The following is a 15,691-nucleotide window of genomic DNA, read 5'->3' as shown; positions in this document are numbered from 1 at the left end:
CATCGGGAAAACGAGTTTCCGAATGTAAAATGTACTTGAACGCCTGCTCGTGTCGGAACGACAACTCGTAAACTCGGGAAAACACTAGGTACCCGACTTGACGTCATATTTGTCATCACATGGGGGGGCAATATATGTTGTTAATGTTAAGATACTTTTTTATTAATTTACGTATTGCACATAAACTATTTTCTAAAAATATAACCGACAACAGATATTCACACATCTTCTTCGGACTATCCACGACTTTTTTTTTAAGTTATTACAACAGTCGAACTTTCCGAACTGAAATCACGTGAACGCACTGAAGTCGGAAGAAAGACTTCACAACTCGGAAACTGGGAACATCCGAGGAGAACTTGAATGCAGCATAAGTACCGTAACTACACATCACATATCTCAGTCGCCAACTAAGCTACAAGCTAAGCTAACTAGCTGCGAAGAGTGTCATGTAGTCAACTCTACACTCAAGTTTAAATGAAGACGATTGCAGAGTGATTCAAACATGGATTTAAGGAATATCAAGGACCAGGTAATAAATAAAGCTGTGCAACTTAGCGTTATAAAACTGACTGTTTGTCCCAGCACCAGATGGTGTTAGCAAAATGTTGTGCAAAGTTTGCTACAGGGCTAATTAATGATACATATCACTTGTTATGACAAAATAGACTAAAGACTCAGCTTTATGTTAAAAAAATGATTTGTTTTATGCATGTAGACCCTGCTATAGTGGACATTGTGCTGCGTATTGGATCAAGTCCAAACCCTAACTTAGAAACACTTTTAACATTCAGATTTAAATAGCTCATCTCTGTGGCAAAGCTGAACGCTGTTTGCATCCGACCAATCATCACTACATGCATGTGGCTTTCTCAAATTACCAAGACAAGTGTACTAATGTAATGCTGTACTGTGAATGTTATAAATGCGTCGATACATTGATTCTGAAATCTTAATGGTGTTTACTCAGTCCACACTAAGTGACAAGACTTTCCTCTTTCGGATTAAATGTCTCTTTGAGTTTTGATTATTGTGATCTGTAGTGTTTTATATCCTTTTGTCACTGTGTTGTATTTATATGTATACTTCTTAAACTTGTTCATGCTAATATAAACATATGGGTCTGAAGTAAAGAAAAGAGTAAACCTTGGCCAGTCTTTTCTGAATTTGAAGATAAGATAAGATAAGATATACTTTATTCATCCCAGCAGGGAAATTTAGGTGTTCCAGCAGCCAGCATACATACAAACACACAACACATATATACATACAAACATAAATGAAATGTATTCCTAAGATAGTTTATTTCTTAAGTCAAATAAATGCCAGTGCATTAGGGTTTATGTTTAACGTGATGCCCTTAACTTAAGTGAAGCAGGTTGCACCATCAACTAGGTTTAATACTTGAGTTTATAGTATGGATGATTTCAGAGTCATTATGTGTTATAGAACTAAATCCATCAAATCTATCTTTCAGTCTCCATTGGTCCAGGCTATATTCAGCCGAAATGCAGAAGAAGTGACATTTCTGTTGAACCATAACGAAGATGTCAATTCACTGGTAATAGTACCCCTTAATAATTCTGTCATCATTTTGGTGGATGTGTGGAGGAAACTTAAATGCAGACTTGCATTGTACTTGTACAAAGGATTCAGCCATTAATCCCTCCTGTCCGTGTTTTAACTTTGACCTACAACTGTAATAACTGTCATCAATTTATTTTCTTTTAGGACCAGGAACAAACCACACCACTTCATGCTGCTGCTTATTTGGGTGATGTCCACATTATGGACCTACTTATTACTTCAGGTAGAAAATCATTTGAAATAACCTTTGTCATTTTTCAAAAATAAGAATGAAGCCTATTATCCACTTTATGCTTTTTTATTTTTACAGGTCAGCCTTTAAACTAAAGCCTGGCATACACTGTTTAAATACGATTGTTTAAAATTCATGGCAGAAGGTCAGCTCACTGATTTCTGCCGTAGTTTCTTTCATGATAGGGGGGTAAAACAGATTTAACAGGCATGCCTGTTGTTGCCATGGTGATTTCAGACGCTGAGAGTTATTTTGTGCAAGTACGATCTGGAAAAAAAAAAGTTTCAGAGTCGGGAAATTGACTCGTAGCTCTGCTCTCACTGTTCAGTTGTGTCAGAATTCATCCAATCGGTCGTGAGCAGCAGATCGGGCCGTGATCCGTTGTCATACCTCAGTGTACACTGCACTGACGCCGGACGATCGGACTGAAATTTGACCCAACTTCAAAATTCGTCTTACGAGTCAAAAATGTATGGGTCTAAATTGGACTGAAATCACACAGTGTACGCTCAGCTTAATAAGTACAATACATGAAAGAGGGCTACATAGATAGAGAAACTGAAATTTACCCAAGACACTGAATAAGTAAAGCCTATATTTGCTTACTTCTACAGGTGCATATCTCAACGCTAAGGATCAGGGATTGCTGACTCCTTTACATCGGGCTGCTGCCTCAAGAAATGAAGTATTTACCCTTTGAAAATAACAAAGATAGACTTTGTTCTTTTAGGGATTGACCTCCAGAATTAACTTCAACCCTTTGAATTTTGTCATTTCCTTCAGAGAGCTGTGGAGCTGCTACTAAAGCACGGAGCAGAGGTCAACATTCGGGACAAGTTTTGGCACACACCTTTACACATGGCAGCTGCAAACTGGGCTACAGGCTGCGCCTCAGCTCTGATACCACATGTGTGCAGCCTGGATGTTGCCGACAGATCAGGAAGGACACCACTGCATCATGCAGCCCACAGCGGCCACGCAGAGGTAAATATCATTTTATTTTCTATTAAAACAAGCTAATGATAGTTTTTACAACACAACATTTCTTACATAAGAAAATATGAAATTAAATTTGCTTTAGAAATTGATGATGACGGGGATATTTCGGGGCATTCACAGTTGTTGCGGCAGCATGGATAAAGGATTGGGTCTTATTATGAATTGATAGTTTTAAACAATATCTTGTCCTCCAATGATAAAAGTAAATATGTTTTCTTGATAGATTTTTACACAAAATGTTGCTTTCCACCAATGTTTTGTGCAGATGGTGGGCTTGCTCCTGAGCAAAGGTGCCAATGTGAATGCCAAAGACAAGAAGGAAAGGCAGGCCATCCACTGGGCTGCATACCTTGGTAAGGGGTGTTTTATGTTGTCAGTCTTTTTGATGAATGATACAATGAGCAGATGTCATAAAGCATAAATGTATAACATCAGCAAAAGGCTAACAAGATACAACCAAGAGAAAACGGACTCTGAAAAGTATAGGTGGTCATTACTGTCAGAACATACAAGTTGACACTTTTTTGGGGGATACTGTTCAAGGGATAGAACAACGATATATGTATGTGTATTGCTGGGGCCGTTTATACTTTTTGTGGACTAAAAACAATCTTTTAGGTATAGAAATCACATAATTTGATGTTTTATTAAACAGGTCACTGCCACGAAAAGCCTGAACACTCTGAACACTTTGCATACAGGCCAGCAAGAAAGACTGGTCTCCTTGGATATGTTGTGGCTAGAAGATGGTTGAAGGACATTTCTTTTCTTTCAGGACATGTTGGAGTCGTGAAGCTGCTGTTGTCACATGGCGCGGATGTGATGTGCAAGGACAAACAAGGTTACACTCCACTCCATGCTGCAGCTGCTGGTGGACAGTTGGATGCGGTCAAATATCTGTTGAAGCTGATGGTGGAGGTAATGTGGCTAAAATAATAATATCATTATAATGAATGATTATAGCTGCATTGTTTTTAATGCAGTGTGCCTTCCATTTGGGGCTATTGTATTAAATGTGCTTGTTCTTGCTGCAGAGGGTTGGTCAGAGAATCAAAGAAGATCCATGTCCAAGATACCCTGTCCTTATCTACTGATTTGACTCTTAATGGAACCACGATTTACAAAGTGAACATAATGCTGTATTACCACAGCCTTGAAACTACCTATCTAGGCTATAAGAGAAATAGGGACATTTTCTCCTCTCCTTCTGTACAATCAGACTCATTTTTTGCAAAAGGTGGAGTCACCTTCTGTTGATCATCAGAAAGAATGCAGGTTAAAGGCTATTGAGTTGAGTTCTATCCACTTCTTATACACAGTCTCAAAAACACATCATATACCTTCCTCTTGATTTTGAGAAAGCCAAAACTTACAAGCCTATCTGCTTCTCCTTTCCTGCCCGTGTGTCATCAGCAAAGTCACTCATCTCTTAACATCGTTATTATCGTTAGCTGATCAATGAGGCTCCCCATGCTTTCAAATTTGCAGACATGCTTGATTTTATTTTCACCTGTTGTTTTTTTTTTCCTCCTCTGTCTCAGACTGATGAACCCAACGTGTTTGGGAACACAGCGCTCCACATGGCCTGTCACACGGGGCAAGATGCCGTGGCCACTGAGCTGGTGAATTCCGGCTCCGACATCAACCAACCGAACCACTACGGCAGCACGCCACTGCATCTGGCCGCCGCCTCTGCCAGCGGGGTGCTGTGTCTAGAGCTGCTGATCAACAACGGTGCTGACGTGAACGTGCAGGTTATGAGTTTGTTTCTTATTAAGTGGTTCAAATAAAAGCAAATAAAATAAACCTGTATTTAAAGAGTGAAGTCTCAATGGTGTTATCTACACATAATAACTTTGCCTACTTTTTAACCTAATTTGTTTCCATTTTCTTTGTTTACAGAATAAAGAAGGGAAGAGCCCTTTGCATATGGCTGCTATGCATGGGCGCTTCACAGGCTCCCAGATTGTAATCCAAAACGGTAAGATAAATTACAAAACAAGTTTAAACTATCCACAGGATCCTCTTGAACATATTATTTATTGCTCATAAGACTCTGACTGTTTACATCAGAGCATGCTCTCAATGACATTGCATCTATTTTTACCCTCTTTACACAGGTGGGGAGATTGACTGTTCTGATATATTTGGAAACACTCCTCTTCATTTGGCTGCCAGATATGGCCAGGAGTTACTGATAAGCACTCTGCTGACAAATGGTGCTGACAAGACCAGGTATGTCTGTCTAAACCCGAGACTGTGAAGTTTCCTTGCTGAATGTTCATTCAATATTAATATAGCATGTTAGCTGTACATAGAAACTTTAAAACACCAAGGAAGTCCCTTGATTGTCAAAATGCATCAAGAAAATTTCTTTTTTTTGTTTTCACACTTAATGTCCAACTAAATACAGATATTTCCAACTCTGAAAGTTAAATGTTCTTGTTATGCTCTCTAAAGACAGGGAGTTAATGGGATGCTACCGCTACATTTGGCAGCACTCTACGGGTTTCCAGACTGTTGTCGGAAGTTACTGTCCAATGGTGAGAACCCTCGATCTGTTCTTTCTTTTTTTACACTTTGGTAACTGACACAAAGCGAGGTGTTCCGATTTTAAAAGCATTATTGTTCTGATCCTTCAGGCCAGTTTTACATCATGCCTTCTCAGACATCATCGGCTGGCTTTGATATTAATACGGTGGACGAACATGGGAGGACCTGCCTGCATGCTGCTGCTTCTGGAGGGTGAGTTTAAACACAAACACACATATTTCAGTTTCCATATTTGGTCCTTACAGATTGAGCCACTGTCACCCCCACATTGAGGTGGTGGCTATATCTGATTGGTTAACTTGTTTTAGTATTTAGAGATTAAACACCAGATGATCACTGGAGCAGGGAGAGATGGGGAAGAGGAAGAGAGAGAGTAACATGAATGAATGAATGAATGATAGGAGTAAAAAACAAACTTTGTGCTTGAGCTCACGCTGAGCTTCATTGCTTCACTTTACATAGAGAAAACATATTTTTATCAGTAAACTGATATATGTAACTATTTATCATAGTTTATTTATATTAATATAGACTAATATTTAATAGCCTATAAGGCTGTATGAATGTTTGTGTTTTCTTCATGTAGGTATCCTTTTAAGTTATTTATTAAACATGAACAATAAAAAATAATTGTATTCTATAAAGTTCTGCAATAGTTGATATTACAACAGTTTTATAATTTCAAATTGTTAAAAGTTTTTAATCTTGTTAAACTCCACTTCATGTCTGGTATAATTCATTATGCATCACTGTTTTTTGCCCTGTTAAGAAAGGTGAAAACTTAAATCTAACATGTAAAATCCCCACTGTTCATAATCCTGCTGTTACAGATGTAAATCAGCTGCTTATTTAAAGCTTACTCTACAACAGGCAATGCCTAGTGGGTTTGAAACCTTTAATATACAGTGTGTATAAATACATATATATATATATATATATATATTTTTTTTTATCTTACTTACTTACTCCCTTATGACATTAAACAGAATACCTGTCGGTTGATCAAACGAGATTTAAGAATGACGTTTGTGTTTGAGAAAACTGATCAGCATAACGCACAACAGTCTGAGTCTTAATTCATCCAACAGAAATAAATTAATGGAAAAATGTTGAACACATTTATTGAAAATGAAAGTAACTGTTTGTTGCAGCCCTAAAATCTGTACTTCTTCATGTCTTTATGTGTAATAGGAACATTGAGTGTCTGAACTTGCTGTTGAGTAGTGCAGCTGACCTGGATGTCAAAGATAATTTGGGAAGGTAAGCAGTGGTGAATATGTGGAGCTAAGAATTCCTCTCTGCTTTTGTACCTGATATCACAGCTTTCTGTCTCCTGTTGCACCTGGTAGATCTCCTTTGCACTACGCTGCAGCTAACAGGAACAGCCAGTGCACAATCTCTCTGGTGAGAGCCAGTGCTGAGGTCAATGAGCTGGACCTGACGGGCTGCAGCGCTCTACACTACGCTGCTGCTTCACACACTTTTTGTGGGTGAGTATTTGCCTTTGACTCTTTTTACTATCAGTTTAACAGGGCGGCATCCAGAGGACATTTCTTAACTGATTCCAGGGAGTTTTATACGTTTGATTTCTTTCTTTCACAGAGGGGAAACAAACTCAGGGCCTGATTACAGCAAGGAAAGTGATCACGAAGCCTCTCTGTAAGTCCCATATTTATCATGTGAAAAATTGTATCATTTTATTTAGGATCAAATGTGTCTTTATATTTTAGTTATAAGATCCACTGTAATCAGTAGTTATCAAAATGTAGAGGTCATGTTGGAATATGTGTTGGTAAAACTGCAGAGTTATTAAAAGTGAAATCAGAGACCACAAAAGACGACATCATTTAAATCTGTGCAACTATCAGACCTAACAAGAAAGGTAAAATGTATACTTTCATTACTTTAGAAGATAACAAAATATGTAAGACTCTTTGTTAATAGTTTAGAATAAAATATTTACATGAAATACTTTTAAAATTACCGCATCAGTCTGAATGTAAGACGACCCTAATTCTAGGACAACCCCCTTTTCAAGACTTTTTCTTTTTAGAAAAAATACTTTTTTTAAGAGCAAATCTTGTAATTCGCTTACTTTCTTTCTCCTATTTTTCTCTGGTTCTGTCTTCTCTCTCCATCCTCCTCTCTTCCTCCTCTTTGCTGTCTGGGAAGAAATCCACATTTAATAAAAAGCTAATTAATACACTTTTCTTTAGTAAAATCATTGTGGATTCGACTGCAATAAATGTGGGGAAACGGAAGCAGCCTTTGCATTATATTTTAGTTGTCACCTGACTCTCTCTCTCTCTCTTTCTCTCTCTCTCTCTCTTAACTCCATCCTGCTGTTTCACACTTACCATTTCTTTCAAGGGAAACCCTGTCTTTTATTCATACCAATATGGTAAATTATTTGGTACTCGTATGAAACAGATGCAAGGACATTACACAGACAAATTAATGAACAGACCTTTAAGTTTATTTCCCAGAAAAAAATGGGAGTAAATTAGAAAAAAAAATACTACTTTGACAACCCTTGGTTGCTAGAAGACAAATAAAACCCTGACAGAATTCTTGGTCCTCTTCTCTGTGTTCAGGTGTTTGGACTACTTGCTTGATAATGGGGCGAACCCGACTCTGAAGAACAGTAAGGGTTACAGTGCCGTCCACTATGCAGCTGCTTATGGGAACAAACAGCACTTGGAACTGGTCAGACTTTTATTTTTTTTTATATGCAGTAAAAGAAATACCATTTCATGTTCCGATTTTGAGGTGTTTTATTCTCTCACTTTTGCAGCTCCTGGAGATTTCCTTCAACTGCCTGGAAGAGGTTGAAAGTAATATTCCAGTCAGTCCTTTGCACTTAGCTGTGAGTAGCATGTGGTCACAATTAATGCACAGTAAAGGCATGACTTCATTAAGATAACATGTTTTGCAGACAGTTGATTCTTCTATTGTGATGAATTCTGCTCTTCCAGGCATATTATGGCCACTGTGAGGCGCTACGTTTGCTGTCTGAGACCTTAGTTAGTCTGGATGTGCGGGACATTGAAGGAAGAACCGCCCTTCACCTGGCCGCTCAGCGAGGTTATGCCACCTGTGTGGAGGTGCTGCTGGAGCATCAAGCCTCCTACACGCTGAAGGAGCGCAGGCACAAGTGGACTGCTCTCCATGCTGCAGGTGTGTGTTTGTGTGTGTGTATATGTGTGTGTTGAAGCCCGATAGGTTTGAGGAACCAACTTAAGAAAGAACTTTAAAATATACAGTAAATATTTGGTTTTAGTTTTGACTGATGGCTGATGGATGCTTTGGAAGGGTGCTTTAATGAGATGTTGAGCCAATGTCTGTGTAACTGATATTTTTATCTTGATGTTTCTCCTTTTCCCTTCCTCATGTGCAGCTGCTGAGGGCCAAATGGACTGTCTGCTTTTATTGGTCAACAGAGAACAAAGTGCTGACATCATCAGCAGTCCAGATACTCAGGGACAGTGAGTCATATTTTGTATTATTTGATTTGTTAAGCAGAGAGAACTCCCAAGGCTAGCGGGGAGCCTTGACGTTATTGTAGTATTGATTGAGAGCCCCCTGGTGGAGGAATCCATGTATTGTATCTTTAAGTCAACATATTGTAGAGATGTGATCGCAAATTTAAAATTACTTCCAGAAATGTCGAATGCAGCCAAGTTACCCCATGAAAGTCTGACTTGAACATAAAATCCTTCTCTGAGTGGTAACACAAGTTTGTTCTCTGTCATTTGAAGGACCGCTCTCATGCTGGCAGCTCTGGGACGCCACACTGACTGCGTCCACATCCTGTTGGAGAAAGAAGCAAAGGCTGATGCTGCAGACAAAAAGGGCTTCACAGCATTACACAGAGCTGTAAGTGTATTTGCTCTTCTTATGGTTAAACATGACCTGATGTCAATTTAGCACAGTGCTGGATGGATGTGGGTCTATATGTGTGTTTCCCTCTCATATCATATCATGTGTCCTCCCCTGTGCAGGCCATGTTGGGGAGTGAGGACTGTGTTTCTGCTCTGCTGGAACACGGGGCCTCAGCGCTCTGTAGAGACTCTCAGGGAAGGACCCCGCTGCACCTCGCAGCTTCACTCGGTCACACAGAGCTTCTCAAAACTTTGCTAAAAGCTGCTATTAAAGCTGACCCGCTGGACTCCATGTTGGACTTCAGAGGCTTCATGCCCACACATTGGGCTGCATACCATGGTGAGGAATCACTGCAAGAGTTCAAGTCAACCACATAGTTTTTTTTGTTGTTGAATGAAGCACACATGGAAATAAATTAAGACAAGTTGTCTAAGGGCGCGGTCACACTGGCCAAAGGAACTGGACTTTAGGGTTGAAGCGTGCTTGGGCAAGGTACGGATGGCCAGTGTGACCGCGCCCTAAACTTGTATGAGTAGTTGTGTAGAGTGTACTCGTAGAATGACAGCAGCTCAGTCTGTCTAACCGTCTTTTATCCTCCGCATCATTTTAGCAATTGAGAACTTTCTCTCTGTTAAACACTTTGTGACGTAAAAAAATACTGTAACCATAATTTTCCAAAGGTTTCATATTAACCATTTGTCCACTGGATTGTTCTTGCAGGACATGAGGGATGTTTACACATTTTACTTGAACACAAACTTTTAAGCACCCAGGAAGGAAACCTTTTCACTCCCATGCACTGTGCTCTGTGAGTAGATTGAAATGCTCATTTTGTATATGTTAATCAAGTAACATCATTTTAGCTTTTCAAAATGTAACAACCCTGTTCCTCCTGCACAGAGTTAATGGACATGACGTTGCTGTTGGACATCTATTGAAGACGATTGGTCCCCAAATTGTCCATGTTAGTGATGCCAAAGGAAGGTGGGTTAAGCACTTAATAGTTTTTCATAAAAGCTTTATGTCATGTGACTGTTTTTTTATCTTTATTCACACTTAAGTCTAGATAAGGTAATGACTTTTTTTTTTTTTTTTTTTTAATTGAATTGTTGCTAACTTTTTTTTAACTTAACTGTAATTTTTGATGTCTTGAATAATACAAGAAACCATAATGACAGTGACATGTTGCAGGAATACAAATGTATACACCTTTCATAGCTGGAAGAATGATTCTGACAGAACAGTATTTTCATGTTGAGAGGTCCTGCACATTCTGTATTTCTGTTTTGTTTGTTGTATGGATTCAGGACGCCGTTGCATGCAGCTGCTTATTCAGGAAATGTCGCTGGGCTTGAGCTGGTCCTGGCCCAGACAGTAGATGTCAATGTTGTGGACCATAGCGGATGCTCTGCTCTGATGGTTGCGGCAGACTGTGGACAGACGAGGGCTGTCGGTAAGTTGCTGTAACTACTGTGCTCTTCGTCTTAAAATGTGTTTCTTTGATTGACGACAACGTTGGATACTTTTTAGCTCAAGAAGAGGAAAACAAATATCTGAGACTGAACATTAAGTTATTTATTTTTTAAATGTCTTCTTCCTACAGGTGGGTATTGTTGTTCTGACCCTCACACTCCTCACTTTTCTGTTCCTCTATTGCATTGACTTGAAGTTACTCCAACTGAAAACACAACTTAAATGTTTTAAATCTATAGGCCTGTGTTTGCTATGAATGTATTATTTTCTGCATTTCAGAGTTCCTGCTGCACAAAGCAAAGCCAGACCTGACCCTGGTGGATGTCAATCATAACACTGCCCTTCACTTAGCCTGCATCAAGGTCACATACACTTATACACATGCATGTGCTGCATGCATGCAAGAGTACAACAACTGTAGCATGTGTGTAGCAGCAGTAATGTGACAGCTGCCAAATAATGTGATAACCTACCGAAGTATGCTAACATCGTCGTTGATAAAGTGGTTCAAAATGACATCAGTCATGTTTACTTAAAAATATGTGATTGAACCTGTAATATTATCAACAGTTACCAACTATGCAATAATTTTACCAGTTAAAATGTGATAATTTGGTGTTATTACACTGAGTCCTTGTGGAATTCACTTTATTAATTCAGATTAAAAGGGCAGATTTGATTACATTTGTAGTCTCGATACACTCCATTGAGAACATGTGTCATCTTAAGTAAGATTATAAAAATAGTGCTTTACACGTCTTGACTTCTAACAATGTGTTTGATTCTGCAGGGTCATGAGATGTGTGCCCTGTTGATCCTGGGAGAGATCAGCGACTCTTCCCTCATTAATGCAACAAACAGCACTCTTCAAATGTGAGTTTTCTCTTCAGCCTTGGCTGCTACATTCATGCTGTCCATTGGGGAAAAAAACTCTTGAAGTTTGAAATAATGAGCGTTGAGTTGAAAAATAAGACAATTAAATGAAAGGAATGAAAATAAAATAATTATTCTTAAGGAAAAAGTCATTATTCTTTCATTGAACTCCCGACTCTCATTGTTTAGTGGGACTGCGGAGCATGTCTTTAAGGTCGTTGTGATTGGAGCTGCAGGCCATCCAAGATGCCACTGAGTCTTAGTCCTGTGTTTTCTAGTTTATTTTCAAAAATGGAGTATAAAAAGGAAATGCATTGTGAAAATGCAGGTGAATATTTATTTACTAAGAGTGGATCAGCTGTATGTTTTGTACCTCAACAAGCCTCCCTGACATGAACATGCTGAGCATCTTTCATTATTGGCTCTGTCATCATCGGCCCCAGTAAACCGGCATATGGATATTTAATATGATTGTATTCCCTCTGAGTGTTCTGTAATAGATCATGTCTGTCTCCGTCATACAGGCCCCTTCACATTGCAGCGAGGAAAGGCCTGGCAACTGTAGTGCAGGTGTTACTGAGCAGAGGAGCAGCAGTCATGGCTGTCGACGAGGAAGGTAAATCATGATTGTTCAATATGATACAAAGACAAAGAGTATTATTGCCAAAAGGAAAAAACTGTTTCTGAACAACACCTTAAAGGTAACTGTTTGCCTTTTGACCCTCTGCAGGCCACACACCGGCGTTGGCCTGTGCCCCGAACAAGAACGTGGCAGACTGCCTGGCCCTGATCCTCTCCACCATGAAGCCTTTCCCCCCAAAAGAGGCCAGCGCGGGTGCAGTCTCCCACTACAACTCCATCCTGAAGAACTGCGGCATCACTGCCACCTGTGGGTCCAATGGTAACATGTGTCATGCCTGAGTCGAGTGCCAAGCGGGCACTGATGGCTGATGGGGTGTTTGACGGAGTGAAATTTCATCCTAGTGTACCTTAAACCCTCACACATATACCACACACAAGTAGAAGTCTCCAGGGACACGTGTGGACATGCATAGCACTATGGCATTTGTACATGTGTGTCTGCATGTACTCAATATACTCTTGCACCAGTAGCATTGATTGCTTCTTTAAAACCTAGTCTTACACGTCATAAATAGTAGCATACCTCTAAGATTATCCTATTTTTCATGTGAGTTTAGTTTAGCACATATATTTGTTATCTAAATGAAGTACTAACCATGAGATGTGAAAGTTTTATTATAGGCACACTACAAAAAGCCTCTCTACACTTGAACGTGACGAGTGCAAATATACTCAGATGATGGCATGTTTAATACGTTTGAGTGTGTCTGCAAGTGCTGCTGTGCATTATAGACGAAGCTTCTTAATGTATTTACGTACTCTTACAGGTGCTGTAAACCTTTTATGCAATAATGAGACTCTGATTTTCTTATCCCGTTCTGAGAGTAGCAGACACTACAAAGATATAAATAACCTTATTTTACTTACATTATCACCTTTTACCTTGGTCGCATTTCAGTTCAGCTAAAGGAGCAGTTACAAGCATGGGTATATTTGAAGTAAGAGAAGAAACAGAGTCTAGTGTAAATTGTTTTTCAAATGAAGTTGTTCTTTTACTTGTATTATCTTGAATCCCAAATGATTGAGAACTTACCTCAGGCCACTGTGGATGCAATAACAAGCACAATTTGAGCTTGACATTATGCTACAAATGAAAGTTATGTTTGAGTGAAATAAGCCAGAAATGAGGAAAGGGGTTTAAATAAATGAATATGTATTGATATGAACAGTGAAGATGCAAAGGGAAAATCTCCCCAGCTTTGAGCTCTGTTCTTGGTACATGTTACTTTTCTGTAAGTCTGCAACTACAGATTCATTTAATGTCTGACTGCTTGATTCTTTTTCTTGTCATGATAGCCCAAAGTGATGTCTTTAAGAAGCTGTTTTTTTAGCAGTTCAAAACCAAACCCTTTTTAATGTATACAGATACAAGACTAATGAAATCCTCAAATCTCTAATATTTAAGAAGCTGTAACCAGATAATATCTTTCCTTTTTCAGATGGTGAAAAAGTTGGCAGTGCCTGCAAAATAAGGTTTCCTTTAATCGTTGTTTTACTTGTTATCAAAATAAGCACAATATGCCTTTCTTGGTACAAAGCTGTCACTCTCTCTCTCTCTCTTTTAATATAAAGCTTTTATAAATGGAATTGTACATTAAGTGTTTTATCTTCGAGCTGTATACACACAGACTTTAATGTGTTCTCCCAGTAATACCTGTTGTATTTCCTAAAGTGGCTTTAAAGATTTGCACTCTGACATTGAAGTTTACATTTTACGGTAGGATCTCCTTTGGCTTATGCAAATAAATGATAAACCTTCTAGTCCATTCAAAGAATGCAACTTTCAGACAAGTGAAAGACACCATTTAATTTTAAGCATTTCAATGGTTCCTTTTGATGAATCAAGTTTTAAAGTGAGGTTTTTCATTTCTGAACACAATTAGACGTGAAATCCTTTGAACAATGTTTGCAGAATTCGCTCTGAAGATTGTCATGTGAACTAACTGAGGATCTTCTGTTCGTCTTAACTCAGATTTCAGGATGATACTCACAACTTGAATATTCTGTACGACAGAAGATAAATAAATGATCTCCATTTAAAGAGTCCTTTCATTTGTTTCTTTCTTTCCATCTCCTGTTGTGTAAACTTATCATCTCATAGACAGTAAGCATAAAAATGTTGAATTCAACTGTTTTATTATTAATGAGGCATTTACAATATTTTTAAGAAAGGAGACGACAAGTGGATGTGACATGGTGGAGTGGTGTAGATAGATGTATGGTGTTGTGTAGGGGTAAAAGAGGTACTAAGTGAATGTGAGAGTAGGGTAGGGCTAAAGGCGGGGAGAAGTGTGGGAGGCGTGAATGGAAGGTTTACCACTGCCCAGCCTCTTGACAAGCTGCACCCTCCTCCTGTCTCTTGTCACAGTTGCTGCTTATTTTCTTGTGAATCCAGTTCCAGAAGCCGCCTGTCTCCCTTTTCTCCTCTCCCTGTTCTGCCTGAGCTGAACTCCCTGCAGCCTCCTACTCCTCCTTTTTCTCTACCTGTCCTGCAGCCTCTTCCACCTCAATGCTGCATTTTTGCATCTTTTTGCCCCAGAAGCCTTGCTTCTCCATTTTCTGTCGAAGCTCCTTAAAAAGTAAGGAATAGTTCAAAAACAAACTCACAAATCTGAAAAAACAAAAAAACTAATTAGTGTGCCTTACTTTAAGGGACACCTTCCTCCGACACCCAGCATGAATTTGCTGCAAGTCAAAATCTTGCTGGGGGTTGCACTCTGCCCTGAACATTTTCAGTTGGTTATCAAAGGCAGTTTTTGTCTTTTCCAGTTCTTTCATCCAGAATCCAATTTATTTTTCTCTCTCCAACTTCTGTGCATGAAGATTTTCTGAGTGAAGAAAATTTGTTATCCCTCTGCAGGATATTTTCCTTTCTCATGTTGTTCTCATCCTGGCTTGCCTCTGTCTCTGTAGCCTTTAAAGCTGTTTTCAAATCTTCAAAGATTTTATTAGCCAGGTGAATCTTCCCGTCCAGAATCATATTTAAAATGCTGGTTTTTGTCACCAGTTTTATGTTTTCTTTTTTCAGTTTATTCATCTGCAGCACCAGGTGGCTATTTTCAGAGGATAGACTCAGATTATCTTCATCAGCAGCATAAAGAGCTTTTATGAGAGATTCCTTATCCATGCTGTAAGGCTCTCTTCTGTGTGCTCCATTAGTACTCTTGGTTCTGTTAGTTTGAGCCGGACTCAACACCTTTAAGAAAAAAATATACATTTTAGCTAAAACCTAAAGTCCTTAAACAAGTCCTAACCTCATTTGTAAAACATTCAGATTTTCTAAGCAGCAACACCAAATTATCACAATATTCCAATCAAAATCCTGTATTCAAAATAGATTTTCATGGAATTTATCGAAGGGTTATACAGTAAGTCAAATATATCACATTGACAGAAAAGCTACTGGAATTGGCATTTTGGGTGACTTTATAAATACCTTATGAACTATTG

At 38.9% G+C, this 15,691-nt stretch overlaps 1 protein-coding gene across 1 annotated transcript; it reads left to right on the top strand.

Moving 5' to 3' along the window:
• The first annotated feature begins 180 nt into the window (after nucleotides 1–180).
• Nucleotides 181–14,287, top strand: LOC132977854 (serine/threonine-protein phosphatase 6 regulatory ankyrin repeat subunit C-like). The gene is made up of 28 exons (XM_061042745.1): nucleotides 181–532; nucleotides 1,478–1,561; nucleotides 1,732–1,810; nucleotides 2,434–2,504; nucleotides 2,603–2,803; nucleotides 3,084–3,171; nucleotides 3,594–3,736; nucleotides 4,360–4,572; nucleotides 4,721–4,799; nucleotides 4,939–5,053; nucleotides 5,279–5,361; nucleotides 5,461–5,563; nucleotides 6,563–6,631; nucleotides 6,721–6,861; nucleotides 6,974–7,030; nucleotides 7,966–8,077; nucleotides 8,166–8,237; nucleotides 8,347–8,548; nucleotides 8,769–8,856; nucleotides 9,130–9,247; nucleotides 9,373–9,592; nucleotides 9,974–10,061; nucleotides 10,154–10,237; nucleotides 10,561–10,706; nucleotides 11,006–11,088; nucleotides 11,517–11,599; nucleotides 12,124–12,215; nucleotides 12,330–14,287. Exons 1-28 carry the CDS (start codon nucleotides 506–508, stop codon nucleotides 12,518–12,520), a joined length of 3,132 nt encoding a protein of 1,043 aa, XP_060898728.1. The 5' UTR covers nucleotides 181–505; the 3' UTR covers nucleotides 12,521–14,287.
• Nucleotides 14,288–15,691: the final 1,404 nt, after the last annotated feature.

The sequence above is a fragment of the Labrus mixtus genome, chromosome 7 (genome assembly GCF_963584025.1).
Source record: "Labrus mixtus chromosome 7, fLabMix1.1, whole genome shotgun sequence".
NCBI lineage: Eukaryota > Metazoa > Chordata > Actinopteri > Labriformes > Labridae > Labrus > Labrus mixtus.
The sequence above is the reverse complement of the archived record's forward strand: the minus strand, read 5'-3'. Positions and strand labels throughout refer to the sequence as shown.